The sequence below is a fragment of the Oculina patagonica genome, chromosome 11 (assembly GCF_052425735.1).
Source record: "Oculina patagonica isolate OP01 chromosome 11, crgOcupat, whole genome shotgun sequence".
NCBI classification, from domain to species: Eukaryota; Metazoa; Cnidaria; class Anthozoa; order Scleractinia; family Oculinidae; genus Oculina; species Oculina patagonica.
Window position 1 is genome coordinate 397,225 of NC_135768.1, and position 22,861 is coordinate 420,085.

At 40.3% G+C, this 22,861-nt stretch overlaps 1 protein-coding gene and 2 pseudogenes across 1 annotated transcript in view; 2 read left to right on the top strand and 1 right to left on the bottom strand.

Moving 5' to 3' along the window:
- The window catches only part of LOC144629846 (uncharacterized), a 31,739-nt gene extending 9,766 nt beyond the window's left edge, over positions 1-21,973 (top strand). Inside the window, 16 exon segments of the mRNA XM_078488066.1 lie at positions 128-231; positions 393-550; positions 3,780-3,886; positions 4,257-4,394; positions 4,622-4,713; positions 4,807-4,893; positions 4,984-5,042; positions 5,709-5,823; positions 6,167-6,304; positions 6,818-6,933; positions 7,373-7,624; positions 8,284-10,301; positions 15,034-15,122; positions 19,544-19,569; positions 20,234-20,312; positions 21,308-21,973. Of these exon segments, the coding sequence (XP_078344192.1) occupies positions 128-231; positions 393-550; positions 3,780-3,886; positions 4,257-4,394; positions 4,622-4,713; positions 4,807-4,893; positions 4,984-5,042; positions 5,709-5,823; positions 6,167-6,304; positions 6,818-6,933; positions 7,373-7,624; positions 8,284-10,301; positions 15,034-15,122; positions 19,544-19,569; positions 20,234-20,312; positions 21,308-21,457 (3,728 nt within the window). The 3' untranslated portion in view covers positions 21,458-21,973.
- On the bottom strand, positions 999-2,326 carry LOC144630746 (uncharacterized; annotated as a pseudogene).
- LOC144630747 (uncharacterized) lies at positions 2,329-3,300 on the top strand (annotated as a pseudogene).
- Positions 21,974-22,861: the final 888 nt, after the last annotated feature.

The window sequence follows — 22,861 nt, forward strand, 5'->3', positions numbered from 1 at the left end:
GCTTGTTCTTATAATTTGTTTATAACATGTATTTCTTGATGTTCATGTTCATTGTTGTGGGGTACATAGATAGTATTTATTTTCTGACTCCCTTGACTGATACATGTCATGAACTTTTGATTGGCAGATGATTCAACTGGTGAACATTCAGTGTACACACAGTTCCAGGGACGAGAAATCATGTTTCACGTATCAACACTTTTGCCATGGACCCCCAATAATCGACAACAGGTATGAAACATGTCTATTGATCATGCTAATCTGGCTTGATGAATAATTATACTTTGCAGTTTGCCACACGCTCTCCAAATATGATAACATGCAATTCTCAGGATTTGCTTTTACATACATGTAAGTTCTGCAACTGACATTTTTTATCCTTTTTGTTACAGCTCCTGAGGAAAAGACACATTGGAAATGACATAGTTACCATTGTCTTTCAAGAGCCTGGAGCACTTCCATTCACACCAAAGAACATTAGATCTCAATTCCAGCATGTTTTCATTGTGGTCAGAGTTTTCAACCCTTGCTCTGATAACACCTACTACAGGTATTTTTACAGCAAAATTTTTATATGTACAGATAATTAATTTGTTTGCAATTCTGAACCAAACTATAGTTGTGTACTTCTGTGAATACTTGTTTGATTTTTCAAAGCAATTTATTTACAGTGGGTAGCAGATGTATACAGTTTTGTTTAAGAACTGTCCTGGATGGAGACAGGGGAAGGGTTGGGGGTTGGGTTGGGTTGGGATGGGATGGGATAAGATGGGATGGTTTGGAGAATCCCATATAAAAGTCTTAAGTTGGGGTGATAGTATTTTTTTTAAAGGTACCCCTTAAAGGTACAGTGTACCAGAGGTTTGTTTTGTGGACTCCAATTTATTTTCACCTTTACAACATGTTCATATTTGTAGTACATAATTGTACTAATTCTAGAACAAAATGTCAACCTATCTTGTCAACAACAGAATTGTAAAACATGCAGCACAGTACTTTTACATGACACCTGATCCACAACCATCATTTAGCCATTAGTGCATTTATGATAACTTTTTAAAAATTATTAGCTTTCGACAGCCAGACTGCTGTCTTCGACGGATAAAAATGAAGTGATAAAATGGACCTAAAAATTGGAATATGACTAGCGAATTGCATAAATTAAAAAGTTAAAAGAATGTGTAAAAGAATGTTAAAAGGAATGCTAAAAGTGTATAAATTACTGTTTGTTTAAAAGAATGTTATATTGTCCTGGCAGAGGGCATTTAATTGTTGTCGGCCTCGACCGTTTTTGCCGTGTGCCATGATTCAAGTGTCTTTCTAATGCGATTGCTGCCCTTGTCAATTATCTCCGCGTTTTCAAAGTCGATGGCGTGATCAAGAGTCCAGGCATGTTTTGCTACATTGGAGCCTTTAGCGCGTTGTTTAGTATTCCTGATATGTTCTTTTCGTCGTGTACTAAACGATCTTTTTGTCTCGCCAATGTAACTCCAGGGACAAGACGCACAAGGGATTTTGTAAACAACATTGCACTGATCGTCGACCCGAGGTCGAAACTTGGGAACAGGGAACTCTTGTTGTAGTGTCTTGATTGGTTTGTTGGTTACTCGGATATCGTGACTTTTGAGAATTCTTGTAAGAGGTTCGGTAATGCCTTTGATGTAAGGAAGGACCGCAAAACTCTGGCTATTCATTGGAGCAGCCCAACTGAAGAACATCTCAACCAGTTCTTCAGGTGAAGGTGTTGGAGGGGTCGAAGATTTCTTTCTTATGATATCAGCTGTGACTTTTGGTGGGTAGCCATTAGATTGTAACGCGATGCTAATGCGATCAATTTCACGGGCTTTTCCAGATTCCGAGTTTGGTAGTTTTAGAGCTCTATGCAAAAGTGTCGCTGCAGTGCTGATTTTGTGCTCTCTGTCATGATGTGAGCGAAAGTCAAGGTATCTATCCGTGTGTGTGGGCTTCCGATAGACATCAATGTTGGGCTTATTATTGTCGCGAGAAATAAGGGTGTCGAGGAATGGCAACTGGCCATTAGATTCGTGCTCAATGGTGAAGGAAATATGCGGGTCGATAGAGTTCAGAGAATCATGGAAGGAAGCAACAGCATTCTTCTTGATGACACAAAAACTGTCGTCAACGTAGCGTTTCCAGATTTTGGGTGGAACAGGGGTTGAATTGATTGCTGTTTCTTCAATTTCCGCCATACATAATATAAGTTGGCTACTACGGGGCTCACAGGACTACCCATGGCACAGCCGTGTATTTGTTTGTAGATGTTGTCGTTGTAAATAAAATAATTGTTGGACAGCACAAAGTTTAATAAACAACTACATCAGGAAGAAATTAGAAGATGATTCTTCTCTCCATTCCAGGAGCAGTCTAGACATTGATGACATAATTTGTTTATTAAACTTTGTGCTGTCCAACAATTATTTTATTTACAACGACAACATCTACAAACAAATCCACTCTGTGCCATGGGTAGTCCTGTGAGCCAACTTATGTATGGAGGAAATTGAAGAAACAGCAATCAATTCAACCCCTGTTCCACCCAAAATCTGGAAACGCTACGTTGATGACAGTTTTTGTGTCATCAAGAAGAATGCTGTTGCTTCCTTCCATGATTCTCTGAACTCTATCGACCCGCATATTTCCTTCACCATTGAGCACGAATCTAATGGCCAGTTGCCATTCCTCGACACCCTTATTTCTCGCGACAATAATAAGCTCAACATTGATGTCTATCGGAAGCCCACACACACGGATAGATACCTTGACTTTTGCTAACATCATGACAGAGAGCACAAAATCAGCACTGCAGCGACACTTTTTCATAGAGCTCTAAAACTACCAAACTCAGAATCTGGAAAAGCCCGTGAAATTGATCGCATTAGCATCGCGTTACAATCTAATGGCTACCCACCAAAAGTCACAGCTGATATCATAAGAAAGAAATCTTCGACCCCTCCAACACCTTCACCTGAAGAACTGGTTGGGATGTTCTTCAGTTGGGCTGCTCCAATGAATAGCCAGAGTTTCGCGGTCCTTCCTTACATCAAAGGCATTACCGAACCTCTTACAAGAATTCTCAAAAGTCACGATATCCGAGTAACCAACAAACCAATCAAGACACTACAACAAGAGTTCCCTGTTCCCAAGTTTCGACCTCGGGTCAACGATCAGTGCAATGTTGTTTACAAAATCCCTTGTGCGTCTTGTCCCTGGAGTTACATCGGCGAGACAAAAAGATCGTTTAGTACACGGCGAAAAGAACATATCAGGAATACTAAATAACGCGCTAAAGGCTCCAATGTAGCAAAACATGCCTGGACTCTTGATCACGCCATCGACTTTGAAAACGCGGAGATAATTGACAAGGGCAACAATCGCATTAGAAAGACACTTGAATCGTGGCACACGGCAAAAACGGTCGAGGCCGACAACAATTCGTGCCCTCTGCCAGGGCAATATAACATTCTTTTAAACAAACAGTAATTTATACACTTTTAGCATTCCTTTTAACATTCTTTTACACATTCTTTTAACTTTTTAATTTATGCAATTCGCTAGTCATAATCAAATTTTTAGGTCCATTTTATCACTTCATTTTTATCCGTCGAAGACAGCAGTCTGGCTGTCGAAAGCTAATAATTTTTAAAATATTTTACCAGAGAACGCTTTTTATCTTCTTACAATGAATCCTGGTATCGGATCTTCAATATTTTTATTTATGATAACTGTTGTTTTTTTACTGTTTGCTTTGCCTGTTATAGAGTTGCAGTAAGTCGTTCTAAAGATGTCCCTCCATTTGGACCAAACATCCCTGCAGGTGCCAAGTTTGGGAAGCAGAAGGCTTTTGCAGATTTTCTGCTGACAAAAGGTGAGAAATGTGGTGTACACTATTAAAGTTGAAAGGTGTGCCTCTGGTGGACATGCTTTTGTACATGGGTAAGAAGGGCAATTTGTCCAGACCTTGACTAAAACAGTTTGGATGCAGGGGACCACGCAACGAAGAAAAAACTGCTTGGCTTCTCTGCTGCCGGATCTCTTGTTCAAGAAATGCTGGTTTTATAAATTTTGGTGTACAAAGGAATTATCCATTTAAAGCTGGATTAATGATTATTTCCAGAATTGTATTCTGAAATCCACACGTGATAAATCTAGCTGTCAGGTGGATAAACCTTTCACTAGACACCTTTATTATATAATTAAAATTGGGAATGAGTGAATTGTATTTGTATTAATTACAGTGATAAATGCTGAAAATGCTGCACATAAGTCAGAGAAGTTCAGTGCAATGGCCAGAAGGACAAGACACGAATACCTGAAAGATCTCGCCACAAATTACGTCACCAACACCACACTTGAGACAGGAGCTAAAGGAAAAGGTAAGTACATGTAAGTGTGAGCTAACAAGCGGCGCAAGAATGAATGTTTCTTTAGGAAAATTATAAACTTGGTGACGATAGGGATGAAATGTCCACCTCACAATGGCCACATGTCTGTAACGGCCAGCTAGAGTGGCCTATGTAGTTGGGTTCAACTGTACAGACACTAAATATCTCTATACGTGAGGTGAACTAGGTGTTAAATTAACATGTCCCTATTTCTCCAGGCATTTTAAGGTCGACAAAGAAGAAGGAGAAAGTTCGTCCACCCATCTGTCCTGAGAAGGTTTCCAGAGGAGCATTGGTTTGGCAAGTACAGGTAATGTCTTGTAAGATATCTAGAGTAGAATAAGTGGTGCATGTATTTTATTTCTGAGAGAATATACGGTTACTGACAGAATCAAAATTTTAGGTTGAAGACTACAGAAATTCCTCTATGATCGAGTGCAAGATGGGAATATCTGCTGATACCTTGGTGTTGATCCATTCCTTTACCAAGGTAAGCAATGAAATCAACATTGAAGGGATTTGTGTGATTACTGAGAGGGAACATGTACTTAGTTTTCTGTTATGTTATATTTCCTTTCAGGAAGTGCTTTTTAGCATTCCAGCAAAGTCAGTGATTGGTTGGACTTCGCTTTCACAAAGGTATTGGCAGCAATAAATCGTCATTTTGCTAACTTACTTTTGGCAAACAGAAACTACTGACAGCGGAGTGTCATAAGTGAAATATTTACGAGTACACCTCAGTCCTTTCCTGGCTGTTGTGCGAATTCTAAAAATTGCATTTAATTTTGTTTTCTGAGGGACAAAACTTTAATGTTGTACATGTGGTACATAGCTGTCTCCACCCAGGCGTACTTGTATAAATGGGTAATGCAGGGTTCGTACGGGTCCTGAAAAACCTGGAAAGTTCTGGAATTTTATTGTGGCAGAAAGTTCTGGAAATCTGTTAATCTCAAGTAACAACTGAACTCTCAGAACTAACATTATGAGAAATGAACAGACAATGTAAGGAGAAATAGTATTGAGATCTTGGGAATGAAAGGGTTAATGTGAATTTTGGAGTCCTAGAAAAATCAATCTGAGACCTTGAATAGTCCTGGAAAAGTACTGGGAAATTGTTTGAATAAGGGTACAAACCCTGTAATGGCCAACAAATAATTTTTGTATCATTCCTGACAAAAATACTTGGAGCTGTATTAGTAACGTTAGATGGACTACCGTGCTATCCAGTCGTACTATCGGTATGACACACAAATGGTTTACATTTTACTTATAGGTCATATGTATTTCTTTATTTTTTTCTTACAGCATCAAAGTGTTTTATGGCAGTGGGGACTGCCTGGTGTTGAACATTCCAACACCTGACTCAGATGACATCCCAGAGATCGTCAGGAGACTTGAAGAAATTTCCATTGGCTGTCAGGTAAAACAGGTTTTATTAACAGGTTTTTTGCCGAGTGGATTCTTTGTAGGAGTACATCATCAAATGTAGGTCTGTCTTGAAATAGTGTAAGTTTAAGCATTACAAGAACAAAGTTAGTTGCGACTGGGAGTTGATTTATCATAAAACCAATTTTATGGAAGGTGTTGGAATTAATTTCTTTTTATACGTCATCGAAGACTTATGTAAAGTTTTTCTAAAACCTTACATGAAAGCAAGCAAACTTCTTTAGTTTCATTCAGGTATCTGTTTCTTAACTGCCCTGGAAAGCACATTATTGATGTTGATGTTTATCATTATCAGCTCGTGTTTTTTTGACTTTCAGACCCAAACAATGACCTTGCGGCGGAATGGCATTGGTCAGCTAGGATTCCATGTTCAATTTGAAGGACTCATTGCAGATGTTGAGCCTTCAGGGTTTGCCTGGCAAGCTGGGCTAAGGCAAGGATGTCGGCTGGTTGAGGTTTGTTACTGACTGTACCGTGACAACTTAAATGTCACTGTAGAAAAGCTTATTGATTGTTTACAATTGAATTTTTCCAAAAAATTAGGAAATTAGTATTTGGGTTAAAAATTTCCGCTCAGGATCAATGTGTTCCATTTGAAGTTTACCCGAAGAACCCACCATTTTGGTTAAACCGCAAAATTTGGCATGGCTGTAAATGCCCAAAGGCCTGGAACTGGTGGAAAAGATGCAAAACGGTAAATGGACACGAATTTCCATTCGAAACTTCCCAACCAGGAAAACGGAACTACCTTTTCAGAATTGCAGTTCCTCCCAGGAATTTTCCATGGGAATGAACCAAAAAGGCGTGTTTCATTTACATCCCAACCGGAATTTCTGGACGTTTTGTTTAAATGGCAAACAACCACTGTATCACGAGAAAGCTTTTGTCAAAAATCGAGCTTGCAAAGTGAGTGGGCGGAATTTTTGTTTGTTTTATCTATTATTATTATTATTATTATTATTATTCAGATCAATGGGATGATAGTAGCTACTCTGAGTCATGATCAGATGATTGACATATTACGCAAGCCAGGATCTGTCTCTGCAGTCATTGTGCCACCATTCCAGAGCGGAAAGCCAAGAAAGTACGTAACCTTTGTTTACCATCCCTGATGGTTACTAACTTCTTATTTATTATGATTTATTAACTTAAACCTGACATGGAAGTGTCCCTGTTGTTTTATTCCCTAGGGGTGTCGCGCCCCCCTTCCCGCTTGCGAGTCTCGCCCCATGTTATGTTCTTTTCCCAGGGCAGGATCTGCTCCCTTATATATCAGATCTCATCCATGTTATTTCCTTCCACAGGGGTATCTACCCCCTTCACGTGTCTAACTCCATGTTATTTTCCCCCAGGGGTATCTTCCCCCTTCACGTGTCTCACTCAGTGTAATTTTTCCCCAGGGTCCAGCCTTCCCCATCTCTTTTTTCGTATCTAGCCCCTTCACGTGTCTCACTCAATGTTATTTTCCCCAGGGGTATCTAGCCCCTTCACGTGTCTCACTCTATGTTATTTTCCCTCCCCAGGGGTATCCAGCCCCTCAGTGGCTCGTACTGGACCTCCTCCAGTCGTGCATCAGTCACGACTATGTCATCGTTCGGCAGCGCGTCATCTGTAGCAGAGGAAGCTGAGTCACGTGATCATTCGGCAGCATCGAACTCGTCCTTAGCTGCTGACAACGGACGCAAGCAGCCACCAAAGGTAGCATCAAAGAACAGCGTGAAAGGAAAGGAGAGTCCGTGGATTAAACAACCAAACTCAGCGCCTGTTGATGCTAGGTAAAGATAAACCCAAAGAAAAAAATCTTGTTAAGATCAGGATAAGATAGTGCTTAAAGCCTGCCGCACACTAGAGCAACTAGCTGAGCTATTCGCCTCACGTGCCTGTTTGCTCAGCCATTTACTCACTGCACATTTCACCGCAGACAGTGAGGAAAGTGCTTAGCAAGTTTGATTTGGAAGCCGCCATGTTGAATCACATGAGCATTCTGCGTGTGTTTATTGGTCAGTTGATATTTCTGGCTGAGCAAGTTGCTCACGTCGCCCGCACACGTTGAGGATTTTGCCTCTCGAGGCAAAAAATATCAAACACGATAGATATTTTCCTCAAGGCCTCGCGAGGCAAAATTCTCACGAAAAATGTCCGCACACTGGAGAAATCTGCTGAGCAAACGGGCACGCGAGGCGGTTAGCTCAGCTAGTTGCTCTAGTGTTCGGCAGGCATTATGAACTACAGCTGACGCTTTCGTAGAAATACTTTTTTGAACGCACTGCACAACTTTCTGCTGAACAAAATGTTTCTCATAACTACAGTCGTCATCATTGCATACATCGTCGGCAATCCTTAGTTCGGTTTTAAAACAGGTTAATCCGGTTCAAGAACGCATAGCTACCATGAAGACCTTTAAGTTTGACATTTCTTTTCTTGTTTCTTTCAGAGCAATGTACTCAGGTTCCCGCCCTCCTGACTCACCTGCGTCACCTGGGGCGAGCTCAGCGTCTTCTGTCAGCGGTAGTTCGTCAACACTTCACGAAGCATCGCGACAACAATACGGGGCTTCTTACACAGTAACAAGCGTTACTCCGAGTGACGAAAGACTCCAGGGACCCCCCGAAGCACACGAGGCACCAAAATGGAGCGGGTTCATTGCGCTTGATTCAGAACCACGGCCCACCAAACCCGTTGGTGTGACATTAACGGCCCATACAGCGTCAGGTACGTTATATGCCATTGCGAGCGGACCCTCGTCTCCGCCACCTTCCCCGCGCACTCCAGAGACACCCATATTTGGAAGCACCTCGCAAAGACATCGTAGAGCGGTCCTGAACGGACCGGGAAATGGGAACACGCCTGCCAGGTTAGACCTGAGCGCGCAGGATAACAGATTGCCGGCCGACAGTTTTGGAACTGTTCGAGTGAACATTGAGCCTGTTGCGACAACACCTAGAAATGGCAACACGCCACGAGAGCCAGCTCTTGAAGCAGCGAATGGCGACCAGATGCAGGCAGCCGCTATGCCTTTCAAAGAAACGAGTCTCGGTGCAGTCATCACCACTGTGAACACTTATAAACAGAAACAAAGTTACGAAGACATCACTGAGGCGTCCATGTCTGACACGGTGGATCAGATTGAAAAAGCGTTCGGTTTTAAAACTCCAGACATGATCGCAAACGGGACAGGGAGTCTGGAGAGGAACGGCAGCAAACGATTGAAGAACGGGACCCGCGGGAGTCCCTCAAGCTCCCTGCAGGATATTCAGATGACCCGCAGGGCGCAGTCAGGAGAATCTCTCAACCACAATAGGAGTAGCGAGGATGAAGATTCTCCCGCGAACATTTTAAAGCGGTTGGCAAAAGAAGCGAACAAAGAACAAGACAGAGCTCTTCAGAGGAAGAGCGAAGGTGATTTGCCGCAGAGCGTTATTAAAACCAAGACTGCGACGGTGGTTGAAGCATCACCGACATCTGTTGAAGTCAAGAAAGAGGCGGTGAGGAAATCCGAGTACGAAGCGCGTTTGGCTGCGAGAAATCTCCTGATAGAACGCTTGGAAAACCACCGACAGTCACTTGAAGGCGACAGTGTGGAAGGAATTAAAATCTACCACGCCAAGAGCAGGAGCACGCCGGTTGACGGCCGAAGAAGCGTGAACGGCGAGAAAGCGTCCAGACCGCGGCAATCGTCTCAGGATGACACCTCGAAGATTTACTCAGAGAGGGACGGTGGGGAGGCAGTGAAGGTTGCTCACCATTCAAGACGAAAGAAATCATCCGAGTCTCCGCATATCAAAGTTCGAACTCCAGATAGCAGTAGCCGAGTTGCCAAACCCGTGGTTCGCTCCGAAAGAAAAATCCGCTTGACTCACTCTACTAGTTCCAGCGGTCAAACTGCGGACAAATCTCAAACGGTTCCTCGCCAGCGATCGAGCAGAAGGCAAAGGCATGGTTCCAAACACGTGGTTGCAGCTGCTGATGGGAATTCAGATTCTTCTGATGAAGAAAGCAAGGCAAGGTTAACCCGAGGCGGGGATTCCGTCGATGCCAGTCCAGCGGTGGCAGGCAAACTGCACTTCACGCCTGAAAGGAACAAAAAATCTTCGAGCCTCCCGCGCGAGTTCGAGGCAAGAGCTTCGCCCCACGCGAGTGACACACGCGAGATGCGCAGTCATCGCTCGCACTCTCATTCTCACTCTTCGCATCTGAAAGGAGCGCGGATAACCAAGATTAAAATGAGCGCTAGTGAAGAACCGAACGATTCGATCGTGGATCAGACTTCTCGACTTTTACATGCCGCAAAAGCTGTCAAATACGACAAAGGATCATCCCTTGTTATTGCAGAAGATGTGCTGCACTCGCTAACACGAGCGTCTGATCTGCTTCATCACCAATCGTCTTCTACCAGGGAGGAGAGGGACAAGAAGGATAAGGACAAGTCACTTAGCAGAATTAAGGCACCGGGTAAGTGTCTGGAGGTAGGAACGGGCAAGACAGGGAGGGGAGGGTAGGCGCTTGTGTATGTGTGGTCTCTGCGGACTATACTCAGTACAAAAAGTCTTAAATACTTTGATCTGGCTTGAATAAGATAATAATGCTGAAACTAGGTCTATAATTCGATGTGAAATGGGATAAGGTTTAAAGAACCTTGTGTCACACCCTCTCTCGCCCAAAATTAAAGTGTCATTCCTGCCGGGAGTGCGGCGAGGGGCAGGAGGAGAGAGATTGAGAGATTAAAGGAATTTGGTGGAGGATAAAATTCCTGATTCCCCCCCCCCCCCCCCCCCTCCCGAAAAAAAAAACTGTGTTACTTTTAGTGTGTGATTTAGATTCAAATGAAAGTTAGCGAGCAGTGGATTTGGTTTTCGGGTTTTGTTTTCACTATTCTACGAAATTAAAATTTGAATTTGTTTTTGAGCTTTGGAATTCACGGAGGTGAAAAGTTGAATGTACAGGGGGGCTAGGTAAAACAAGATTAAGCCTTAATCACAGTAATGTAGCATTTGTAGTCATTTACGTATAGGCCACCGAGTTAGCTTCCCGCCAGGAAATGGAGTAATAAGACTAAAAAAATCGGTGTCAGAAACTAAATGTATCCATTTTGATGTCGATGATAAAGTGAGTTTATTTTTGGAAACATTAGTAATCAAAGGAAATACCGTAATATTCCGGTTACAAGCCCCCCCGCTTATAAGCCCCCCCGGTTATAGGCCCATCTACCTGGAAACAAAAAAATACATCCGATTATAAGCCCCCCCGGATATAAGCCCCCCTCTGCCGGTTGACAGTACTGAACAGGGCTAAATGCTGCTTTATTATGCGTTTTTAACATAAAAACGTATTTCGATCAACACTCCCGAGGCGCGTTTCGAAACGTTTTTTCATTCCGCGTATAAGCCCTCCCGGTTATAAGCCCCTCCGCTTATAAGCCCACCCAAAAACCCTTACGAAGTTGTATACGCCCAGGGCTTATAACCGGAATTCTACGGTATTGTCATAACGAGTATAAGAACTACAGCACGTCAAAGTAGAAATGATTGTTTATATTGCGTAATCGACTGGAACAATTCTCGAATAATCTCAGCTGGAATTTGCGTGACAGCTAGTGGAGTGACAACTTAGTTGATTTGCTGTGAAAGGCATTGAATTTCGTAAACACAAGAGCCATGAGTTTAGGAAGCACAGAGCGCGCTGCTATGGGCAAGAGAAAATGGGATTTAAATACTATCTTCGGCATCCCAAAGTCATGTCTTCAACCGCAATATCCGAGGAATTTGTGTAAGAGCAATTCAGTTGTGTGTGTGTATTTTTGTACTCAGTTATTGTTAGTAGAAGTTAGTTTATAGCAGCTACAATTTACAGCTTAGTTACAATCGACTTGAACGTGCATTGCTAAGCGCACTAAAATGACTAGCAAACTACAACGTCAGGATTTTTTTTCGCAAAATAAAAATTAAGTTTCATTTACCATAATTCAAAAGGGATTGTGTGCTAAAACGGCAGAGCTAGCTGTTAGAAAGCATTTTTCGGTATTTAACTAATTAGCTGTTGCACAAAGAATTCATTACTCGGCCGCTTATTATGTTTACACAGACGTGATGACTTGAATTTTTGCGAATTTACGACCTTTATGCACAGTTTATTGTATTTTTGTATTGAAAGAAACTAATCTTACCTGGAATTTTCGCTGCTTGTTCGGCTTAGTATCGAAGCAGTTCTTACTTCAGCGATATTTCCGTTGGGAAGTCTGACAGCCAATGCGTGCATGTTTTATGCGATAAATAGGGCTCGGAACTATTCATCTTTAGAAAGAATACTTGAGCCCGATAATTTTTATGAAGTCGTAAAGGCTTTCAAGATTAGAGGACGAATCTGAAACGATGCTTGAAGTTTCTGTTTAGAGGATTATTATTTGTGAGGTCGAAGCAATTTCCTGTTCGATTTGAAACAAAACGTCGAGTCGAAGAATTCACATGCAAGATCAGCCTTTTTACAATTGGTGTACATGATAGTTTTTTTTTTGGCACGGTGCAAGTCTTGCATTTCTAAACTGACACTGTACTAAATTTTATCCGTAATCCGGTACAATTCCTAAAATTGTGTCGTAATTTTGTACAAGTGTTTTCCTGCTGAGTTAAAGTTTCCTGCATGCTGTGCTACAACGCTTCTGACGTCATCACTCGCTCAAGAGCTCAATTTCCTTCTGACAACAGGGTGTGAACATTTTGGTTTGCGTTTTGTGCCAGTTAAAATATTGTGACTGTTATATTGTTTGAGTATCTTTTATTCATCGATATGATACTTGTTTACATTCTTTTATCTGTTTCGTGCTTTTTATGTCTTCTTGCACGGAAGGATGTTGTAAAATCTTTGTGGTAGCTGTAGGCTTTTTTCTGTGGTCTCCGGTCTTCAACTAATCTTTCCCAGCAGGCTAAGGAGGCTACATTTTTGCATCGAAGTTGTGTTTTTGGCCTTGAAAATTACGTCTTTTTAAGACGGCTCCAAAATCACAACCTCGCCAAACAACAAAAGATTTTTTCCTTTCGGCCAGGCGAGCTGTTTTTCATGCGCTGTTACGTGCGCAGTTTCTTCGTACCCGTGACACGGGGTGTCACGCAACTCGTCGTAACAGTGACTGCGAAACGGACGCTTGTCTTCAGGTTTATTTAATCTACGACCTGTCTTTGTTACCCAATGCTAACTTCAGGAGGAAATAGTGTTAATGTACCGAGATAATCAACATCGATAACAACGCCTATTACATTCTGGGCTCGTATCGTCAAACCGGAAGTGCGATTATGCTTGAGTTAAAAATAGCTCATAACGCAATATAGAAACGTGTTTGGCATCCAAATATGTAAACAGTTTCCGAATTCGAGTTTTGATGATTAGTTTACTATTTCCGTCTTTTAATCAATATATAAAAGCAAATTTTTTACTCGCGAAAGTTTATACTCGCGAATATTAACAGAATGAAATGGTGGTTCTGTTTATTTTCATTTATATATATTTTTTATGCCATTATTGCACTCGACCTGTGTAGTTTGGATCGTGCCTTTAGGAACGTTTCCGCTTTCTTCTCGTGACATTGCTTCCATTATGATACAGAGATTATTCGTGACAAAAGGAACATTCGTAACTCGTGCAGAAAAGAAGGAAGTAGAGTGTAGTTAACCTCAAATGTTTATCGCCAGCTAAAAATTAATTAATTGTTTCCGATGCTAAAAATCCAGCACGCTATCTATCATGCAAGGAACACACTGTTTTGTTATTACGGTTCTTTTATTCTTTTTTAGTCACCAAAAAAAGAAATCCTAGTTTGATCTATAGACAAAGTGGATTTCTGTGCCTTGTGGATAAAACTATTATTTCGCCTCTTTACTATTTTCTTCCTTTTATTGACAACTTTTTACTGTTTAAACCAGTATTTGGATGTTTCGTTCGATTTTTAGGGCTGTTTCAAGGGGGGGGGGAGGGAAGGGGAGGGGAGGGGGAGTTATTACAAGTTGTTCGTTATCCTGTTCCAGACCCCAAGATCGTGGTGAAAGCAGCGGACAAAACAAAGGAGAGCGCACTGGGTCGCTATTCGTTGGTTTCTCCCACGATCTAGAAGTCTTGAACAGACGAGTTGTTTCTGAGCTTAGCATGAAGGCTAATAAACACAGCAAGACCTTTTTTCAGACCGTTTGTTTCCTTAAAATTAAGATCACTGTCTGTCACAGAATGGCCTAAATTAACATAACCTAGTCCAGTTTTGTTACAATCATTACTTTAAGTTTGGTCATTTTGTATTGCTGTCAGCTTCTCTCGTGTCTGAAGCACTTAACACTGTCGACATCTGACATGAATAACAATGACAAGTAATTATTGGAAACATAAATAGTACTTCCCATTTCCATGTCGGGTTAGTGTCAACATCTGCCTTTTTGCCTCCAAGCACATCAAGGTGTGGTGGCATAACTATCTGCTTGCGGAAATTCCTGTTCTTAAGTTAGTTAAGTGGTTTATCTCGCCTTGTTCTGTACAAAAACCGAGTTGATTAAATTCGTAATTAAAAATTTTAGACGTAAGTTAAATTATGAAGTGATAAATAATTTAAAACGCGTAGGAAGGTAGGTGTATTCCATCAACACCAGTTACCAGTCGAGTATCAACATTTAATTTCTCCCTACGATGTCAGTACATGTTCAAGCAAACAGGTGACGAGAATTAAGAAAATCATCAACTTAGGAATATTGTTTTGATTTAGAACCAAATTCTCAGAATTAACATTAAAAGAAATGTATGGGAATAAGTAAGGAGAATCTGTAGTTGTAGATGTTGTTCTTTATGCTCTAGAACCGTCCGGTGTGATAATTTAATGAACCGATGACCGCCCGTAGTTTTCTCTTAGAAGGTGCAATGTAGCGTAATAAACGAGCCTGTGGGTTTGATTGTTATTAGCACCGCGTCCAGAAATGAACAACAATAGCGCCTCGTGAACGCCTGCATGTCGATTTCAGTTGGAAGACATTTTCGCCATGCCTGTATCAGATCCACCGCAATCTAAACCCGCTCGAATACTTTGGCGAACAAACGTTCGGCCCTCGTCAGCCGGTGCTGCTGAAAAGGGTACGCCGCTTTTATTAGCGTCTAATCTTCAACGGAAGGCACTCGATTTTAAGTTGTTCATGTTTTTTTGTTGTTTGATTTGTAGGCCGTGGTCGGTCTCATGGACCCCACAAGTTCTATATCCCTGTTGTACCCAGGCGACACAGTTTTGACGAGAGAATATTCGCCGCACCGGTAAGTGAAACATTTAAATTCCGTTTGCAACCAGGGTCATTCTTGGAATGTTTAGATAGCGTTCGAGCTCAGTCGATTAGAGAAGAACGTCTGTAAATATTCCATAGAAATGCGTTCAACTGCGAACATTGTGACGTGACGTGTCGAGTTGAAGTTTGTTCTTTGACTGCAGTGAAACTTCTACTTACTTAACAAAAAGTGTTAAGTCGCGAAATGCCAGTTTCCTTAAGTAACAACGGCAGGCGACTTTATGTTGTCAGTTTTGAATGGTTGAATCAAATGCCTTTGCTATTATTGCTATTATCTGCATACGTGCTGTCACTGACAGCTTACACGAGCTGACTCGGTGTTTGAATTTATGGTTAAAAAGTATGCATTGTACTTGTTTTAATAAGACTGCCTGTCATTGTGCTAAAGGCTGAAAGTTCAATTTTCTTATATCAAGGCCTTTGGGGGCCGTGCGAGGAATGTTGTTTCATTAATGTTAAACGATTTCAAACCATGTCAACTGAACGCCCAGTGCGAGCGGGAACAATCGACAATAACTGGAGGAAATGTTGCGGTCAGAGTCTGTTTCCATTAAACAAATCTGTATTTCATTCTTGTGGTCTGTGTTAAAATCACTACCCACATATTCGACCTTGTAACAACATGTTTAACAGTGTGTTCGAGGTTTCTATCTATGATAATATATGGTTCGGTGGACATATTTACCAACGAGTTTTGTCTGTGATGTGATTGTGGATGTCCACCTATTTTTGCATTTTGTTATTGTTTTAAGGCTAGAATCTGGTGTAAATTTGGGCTGTATAGTTGCCTCCACTGCCCGTCTTCTAGCCTTGTTCAACTTGTTTTTGTACATCTAATCGAGATCAGATTGTTGACTTGCGTGTGTGTTCTTAGCCTCTTATCTTTCGATCGCCAAATGTTTAATGGGGTCGTAACCAATTGTGAAAACCTACAAAGTTGAAGCGCCCCGTGAGTGCCCAAGATGTAATCAAAAGCCCTCTGGGCTTAGTGTCTCGTGTCACTTTTTAGAGTTTATTTAAAAAAGAGATCGCTTTTCACGTCTATTTATTGCTTGTAAAGTCGATCAGTTATATAACTCCAATAACAGCAGAAAAAAGATGACAGACATTGCACTGTATTGCACTTTGGTTCACTAAGCATACATTCTACTGTATACTTATACTATGACTTCCATGTGCTTTCTTCACGCTATATGAGATATCGCTTTGGGTGTTTATTCGTGAACGCTTAGCCTGTTAAGTGATAATGACATGCGAGTGGTGATGATTTTGTTAATTCTTATAACCTCTTCTCCTGATTTAGTATTGATATTGTGAGGAGAAATTTGGTTTTGGTCACTCTTGAGCCGGTCTTAATGTCTTTGTAACGCCAAAGCTACAACGCAGCGGCTGATGAACGTGTAAATTACAGTCATTTTCTTCGCTATTTAAATCTACTGAATGAAATATTCTGCTAGGTTCTGCTTAATAGAAAACATTCGATCTTGCTTGACATGTGATTCCGCGCGAACGTACGCAATAAACTATGTAGTAGTTTTAACTCGCACAAATCTCACTTTTAAAGAGAGACTTTAACTTCTACACAGAGCTTACTATGCTGTACCATAACTGGTCATAACTTTAAAATGGTTGGGTATTCAATCGACTAACGATTCAAACGATTCAAACCTTTTGTTCAAACGACATGTGTTATGTGTGCAAGATTAACTTTGACATCAATCCCGACCAACTAATTGCTTAGATTACAATCCCTCTTTAACCCCGATACAATCTTTGCCGCGGCTAAATTTAAAAAAAAGTTGTCTACACAAAGATAAGAACAATGCTTACCGATCGAACAACTGATATTTACATCGTCCTCTCTTTCAGCAACATTTTTACCATATCTGCTATATTCCACGACTGTAATCTCTATAAATACAGTTGTTACAGTAAATATCCTGTTGAAACATCCACCATTTTCCTACGCTTGGTAAACAGAAATGATTTTCAACTACTTTCCAAAACTCTCAAGATAAAATAATAGATATCAAATGAAAGCACGCTATTCTTTAAATTGGCAACGTGAAGCTGTTATTCTGATACATCTCACAATTGCACAAATTAAAACTTTACAAGCGACCACAAGACAAGACACTCCAAAGAGATTTTAGAGCTTCATGTTAAAAACTGCTTTTCTCGCTCAATTTAAGTTGCGGTATACTAGCGTTATATGCACAACAACGACAACGAAAAATTTACAGGCAGGTCCATCTAATGACATCTTGTTGATTATTAGACACTTCTGCTTTTCAGATCCGTTCTAAAACTCATCAATATAATTTCTCTCTTTCGGTTAGTACATTGTATTATGTGTTTGTAATAACCTGGTGTATTTCATTCTTCTTCTACGCGTTTTCTGCTTGAGTTACAATTAATTTCATTGATTTTCAGTACAATCTTGTCGGCAAAGGTTAGAATGTTATTTTAAGAACGTAAAACTTGTCTGTATTTTTCTTGATAACTGCTGGCTGCAGCTCAAATATATTCAAAATTGAAAAGCGTACAGCTAATTTAAAGAAAAAAATGCGTCACATCTACGTGTATTCCTCTTAAGAGCTTCATTCATGCACTGAAAAGGCTGTTGTTGTCGTCTATAAAAGTTGTGTCCATTGTAGCGTGGAATTCACAGCAGGATATATGAAGCTACATGTAGTGCCTCTTGACTCAGGTCAATCTTCGGGTCAAAAAAATAAAAAAGCAATGTATGTTTTGCGCTTTAGATTGACATTTCTGCTCTTCAATCCTAAGAAAACTCATCAAATATAATTTCCCTCTTTCGGTCATACATTGAGTTCTACCTTTACCTCAGAGCCGAGTGTAAACGAGGCTTTGCAAATCGAAAGTGTAAATGTTTCTCTCGATGAATCAGAACCGCCTGAAAAAAGAAAGGCAGAAAAGTACGACTCCAGACTGCAGAGTTCTTTTATTGAAATGTGGGAAAAAGTATGGAACAGCACAACGCTAGATTTGAACAAACAAACGCCACAGTTGACCTTTTTAAAGATTTGGCATCAAAATAATTGTCTTTATCTAATCGTTTATCTTCTGTTATTAAATTGTTGTTATTCATGCCACAAAGGTCACCCCTTTCAATACAAAGTTGTGCAAAAGTCACGTAGCAATCATAGTCTTTTTTAGGATCATGATGCTCGTTTTTTGTTCAACCTTTTTCAACGCAATTCTCCAACGAACTTTCAACATGCCAAATGCTCGTTCCACTACAGATCGTAGCGCACCGAACTTTAGGTTTTAAACTTTCGCTGCTCCTGAGTCAGGCGTCCTCTGTCCGGGTAGGGTTTCACTAGCCAGTTCGTTAGCGGATAGGCACTGTTGCCAGCTAAAAGGGGCCTTATTTCTGTTCCATTTTTATTGCCTGTTAGACCACTTAAAATTTGCTCGTTTGCTGCAAGTTCAGAAAAAAACGTCATCTCTTTTTTATAGCGTGCCTGTATTTTTACATAATAAGCCCTTTACAATAAATACTCCTAACTTACTGTTTGATAAACCAGCGCTTTAGTTGCGACCTTTGTAAAGAAACAATTATTCTTTGATAACATTTGTTTTGTCATCGGATGCCGCCGGAATTTCATAACATGGCGGGAAAATTCCGCGGCCTCACAAAGCAAATGTTGACATGGCGGGAAAAATATTGACATGGCGGGAAAAATATTGACATGGCGGGAAAATATCCCCCTGTACAATTATCTCGTGTCGTCATGACAACGTCGTCATGACGACACGAGACAAAAAGGTCTTGCCCAAAACACTAACTGCGACTCATAAATGTTCTGCTCAGTAGCTTTAATTTGAATGGCAATAATCACGTTTTTAAGTGCTTGTCTACGTACTTTAAAGTTACAGCAACATTCAAAAGTCGACTCGAGTGTTTCCACACGTAAACCAACTGTAGCTTCGAAATAAAAAGAAAAGTTAATAGTTGAGTGACTTTTCATTTGTTTTCGCCGGTTCGGTCCATTTCAAAGTAGTCCTTCCCAAACTTGTTAATTATAACGGCAAAGGTATAAATCTTGAAATTCTTTTAATTGGATGTTTTTCATTCTTCGGTTGAGTAGCGTTGAGTAAGACTTAAACTTGTACAAGTGCAATTGATTCTGTACGACCAAATATCGTTCACTTCTTCACAAATACCGTCAATCAAAAATAAACATTCGAATCACGACTCAGAAGTTAAAGTGGTGTTGTTAGTTCGTAAAGATTCCCATGTCACGCTCAACTGGGCGATTTGTAAATTCAATGTTCGTTGACAATGGCCACAAATTAAAAGAGTTATTGCAATTTAATTTATTCTAAAAATAGTCACGATAACTGTGTTGTTTTGTCTTTTTGCAGAGTTCTAAAGGAAATTCCGGCGAAAGGTAAGTCTTGCTTACTACATAACAAAAGGACATTTTCAGGGTTTTCTTCTGTGAAGACTAATTGAGATCTCAGGTGTTTGCGAATGTAGTCTAGCCTAACTACTTGTAAATAAACTGGTGTTATTTTTCTAAAATGCATTGACCCATAGCCTCACCAGTTATTCAGTTGCACACAGACGTAATTCACTTTAAATAAAAGTTACTTTTAAAAACAAGTTTTGAAATTAACTTTTTGTGTTAAGTTTAATTCTTGCGTTTTGGTTGAACTGAACAACTGGTTAAAAACTCCTGCCCAACGCGCGCTAATCAATCAAAGTGAACACGTCAGTTCTCTCGACCAGTCAGGGGCATGACCAAAAACTCAATCGGACTTTAGTGCGTGCGAGATTTCCCGCGCTTTTACCAGTCACGTGCTTTGTTTTCAGTTCTGACTGGTTTGTGAAACACTTAATCAAAAGTGACCCCCTTAGCTACGTGGACGGAGTTTTCTGTTATCAAAACAGAGATCCCAGTTTGTATGTAGGCCTTGGCTAGTACTTGCTCCTTAATCTTTTTTTGATAAACAAACAAATTTTCCTTGAGTTTTCGACGCAAAACCAAGGAGAATTTGTGGCGATAGTGTTATTGGTATTCATGTATATTTTTTCGGGATTATTTATTTCAGTTTGCTCACAAGAGAAAGCATCGGAAAGGAGGCAGAACTTGAAATGAAGCTCGCCATTGTGTCAAATGCTTTGATGAAGGTACGTAAGAAGTTACAGTTTCTTACTTCTTTCAAGAGCTGAAATATAGACAGATATAGATCCAGATATAGCCTTTTGTAGGGTGGGGAGTGACTATTTAGCACTCACTTGATGCCGTGAGACTTCTTATTTTTTCATACACGAGGTACAAATCACACTTAACTTATTTTTTTTTAAAGTTAAAAATAGTTGAGACCAAGGGGATTCGAACCCGGGTCACCGGCATGCCAAGCGAGAATGCTACCACTAGGCCACCGACGACCAGCTGCCAGATTCCTATTTTTTTTTTTAAGATACAAATCCTAACCCTATTATAAAAGCTGACCGCAAGCAACCCAAGCTAAAGTAGGCTAACCGGAGTGCTATTTAGGCTAACCGGAGCGCTAGTTAGGCTAACCGAACGCTATTTAGGCTAACCGAAGTGCTGGTTAGGCTAACCGCAGTGCTGTTTAGTCAGTAGTATTCAACATGAACTGAGTGTTACGTGGTATAAATATGTCATGAGGTGTCTCGCTATTGTGTCACTACATCAACTGAGTGCAGAATAGTTAGTCCCTTGTAGGGTGCGGGAGAGCAGACCATTTAAGTCGCTGTGGCGACTTAAATTTTGGAGCTGGCGACTAAATTGGAACTGAAGTCGCCAGCCTGGCGACTAAAATTGAGAAGAAGGATTGAAAGCATGAGCTTAATTTGGCGACTAAAATTTTTCACTGGCGACCAAACTTGAGCAGTCGGTGGCCAAATGGCCACTAAGGAAAAAAATAAACTTGGAGGGCTGGAGAGAGAGTGTGATGTTAGTTAATTTGACCGGGGTGGGGAGGGAGTGTTGTTAGTTAATTTGACCAGGGTGGGGAGGGACTGATGTTAGTTAATTTGGCCAGGGTGGGGAGGGAGTGATGTTAGTAAATTTGACTGGGGTGGGGAGGGGATGATGTTATTTTTAAAGATGACGTTGCTGACCAGTGATTCTGAATGATTGTTTTTTACCTGCACAGGAGGGGGAGGAGAAACACCGCTTAGATTCAGAATTACGAAGACTACAAAAAGAAAACAAAAGACTACAAGAAGATCTTCGGACGGCTTCACATCAGCTTCGGAAGTTTAGCGAGTGGTTTTTCACATCAGTCGAACCAAGTAACACGTAATGAAGAGAAGATAATTATTCGACAGTAGACATTTTTATTTTTTAACGTACCTGCGTCATTCACGGAGTAAAAATTCTTATTAATGTATTATTAAACCTAAACGAAGTAACGTTAACAGAGGAAAAAGTAACTATTCTATACTTAACATAATTTCAAATGCAGAAGAATAGCTTTGCAGAATATTGTATTTTCTTAGCGTTTGATAGATATATAACAAAGAGTAGTGAATATTGCAGTATTTTCAACGTCAATTAAATCTAGTTCGAAGGCTCAAATACAGTCAATTTACAAAAGTTTGATACAATGTATAAACAGCGGCATATACACTTTGGATTATACGTCTATTTGGCCGTGAATTTTCAGCCGAGAAATGTTTCTATATAGGTAGGCAACCAGCTTTTGTAAATTCAACCCAAATAAGGTGAGTGGGCTCTTTCGCCTTGATAATGTTTTTATGAATAATCTATCAGTCCCAATCTCCTTCAACGTGCTGATTACCATCGTTTCTTTCAATGTCAGTTCTGAAATTTGGTGTTAGAGCGGTTTCACTTGAGTGTCGAAAGTAATTTGCTTTTACTTTGGTTTTATATTTCTACGCACATTGATTGGCTTAAAAATATCGCGCCACTTGCTCAGCTAATCAGAAATAAACCAAAACCAATTGTGAGTTAACTCGCGCACGTTTTTGCGCTCTCAGTGACGACTTCGTGTAATTACTTCGAGTTTTGATTGGTTTACTGAATTGTAAGTTTTCACTTGTCATTTGGTTTTGGTTACGACACTCAACTAAAAACTGCTCTATATCAAGACATTTGTCTTCCAGTTGACGACCTTCTTTACTGATATTGTGAGCTAAATTTCGCTGTTTAACACTTTGGTTTAAAAGCGTTTTGCAGTAAGAAATGCAATGGTAGTCTCACCCTCATATCCTTTCATGTTCGCAAGCGAATCGACAAAATCATATTTATCAACATACCATAAGATTCTTGAAGGATTATAACATTTTGTAAAAAAAACCCTGCTGCATCAGCTAAAAAAAAAATTGTCCTTAAAATTTACAAATTCATTTTTTGGACAATTTTCTACTTGGCAACCAGCAGTAGAAATGTACAATATGGGAAGTTTCATGTGCAACGTATTTCTTTATATTCTTATCATTTTTATCTTGTTAAATATACAAGTAGTTGTTAGTTTTAAATAAGCTATTTATAACGTTGGATTACAAGGTTTTTTTCCATAAGTGCGGTAGACGAAGCGTTTTAGCGTCAGTAGTTTATAAATCTGGTACCCAGACTTTCCTCAATCACGTTTCCCGTGTTTTTGAAAAGGGCGAGGCCTGGGTTAAATTGTTGTAGTTTGTAGAAAGTGTGTTCAGTTATAATTTTGGTATTAACGGTTTTAAGT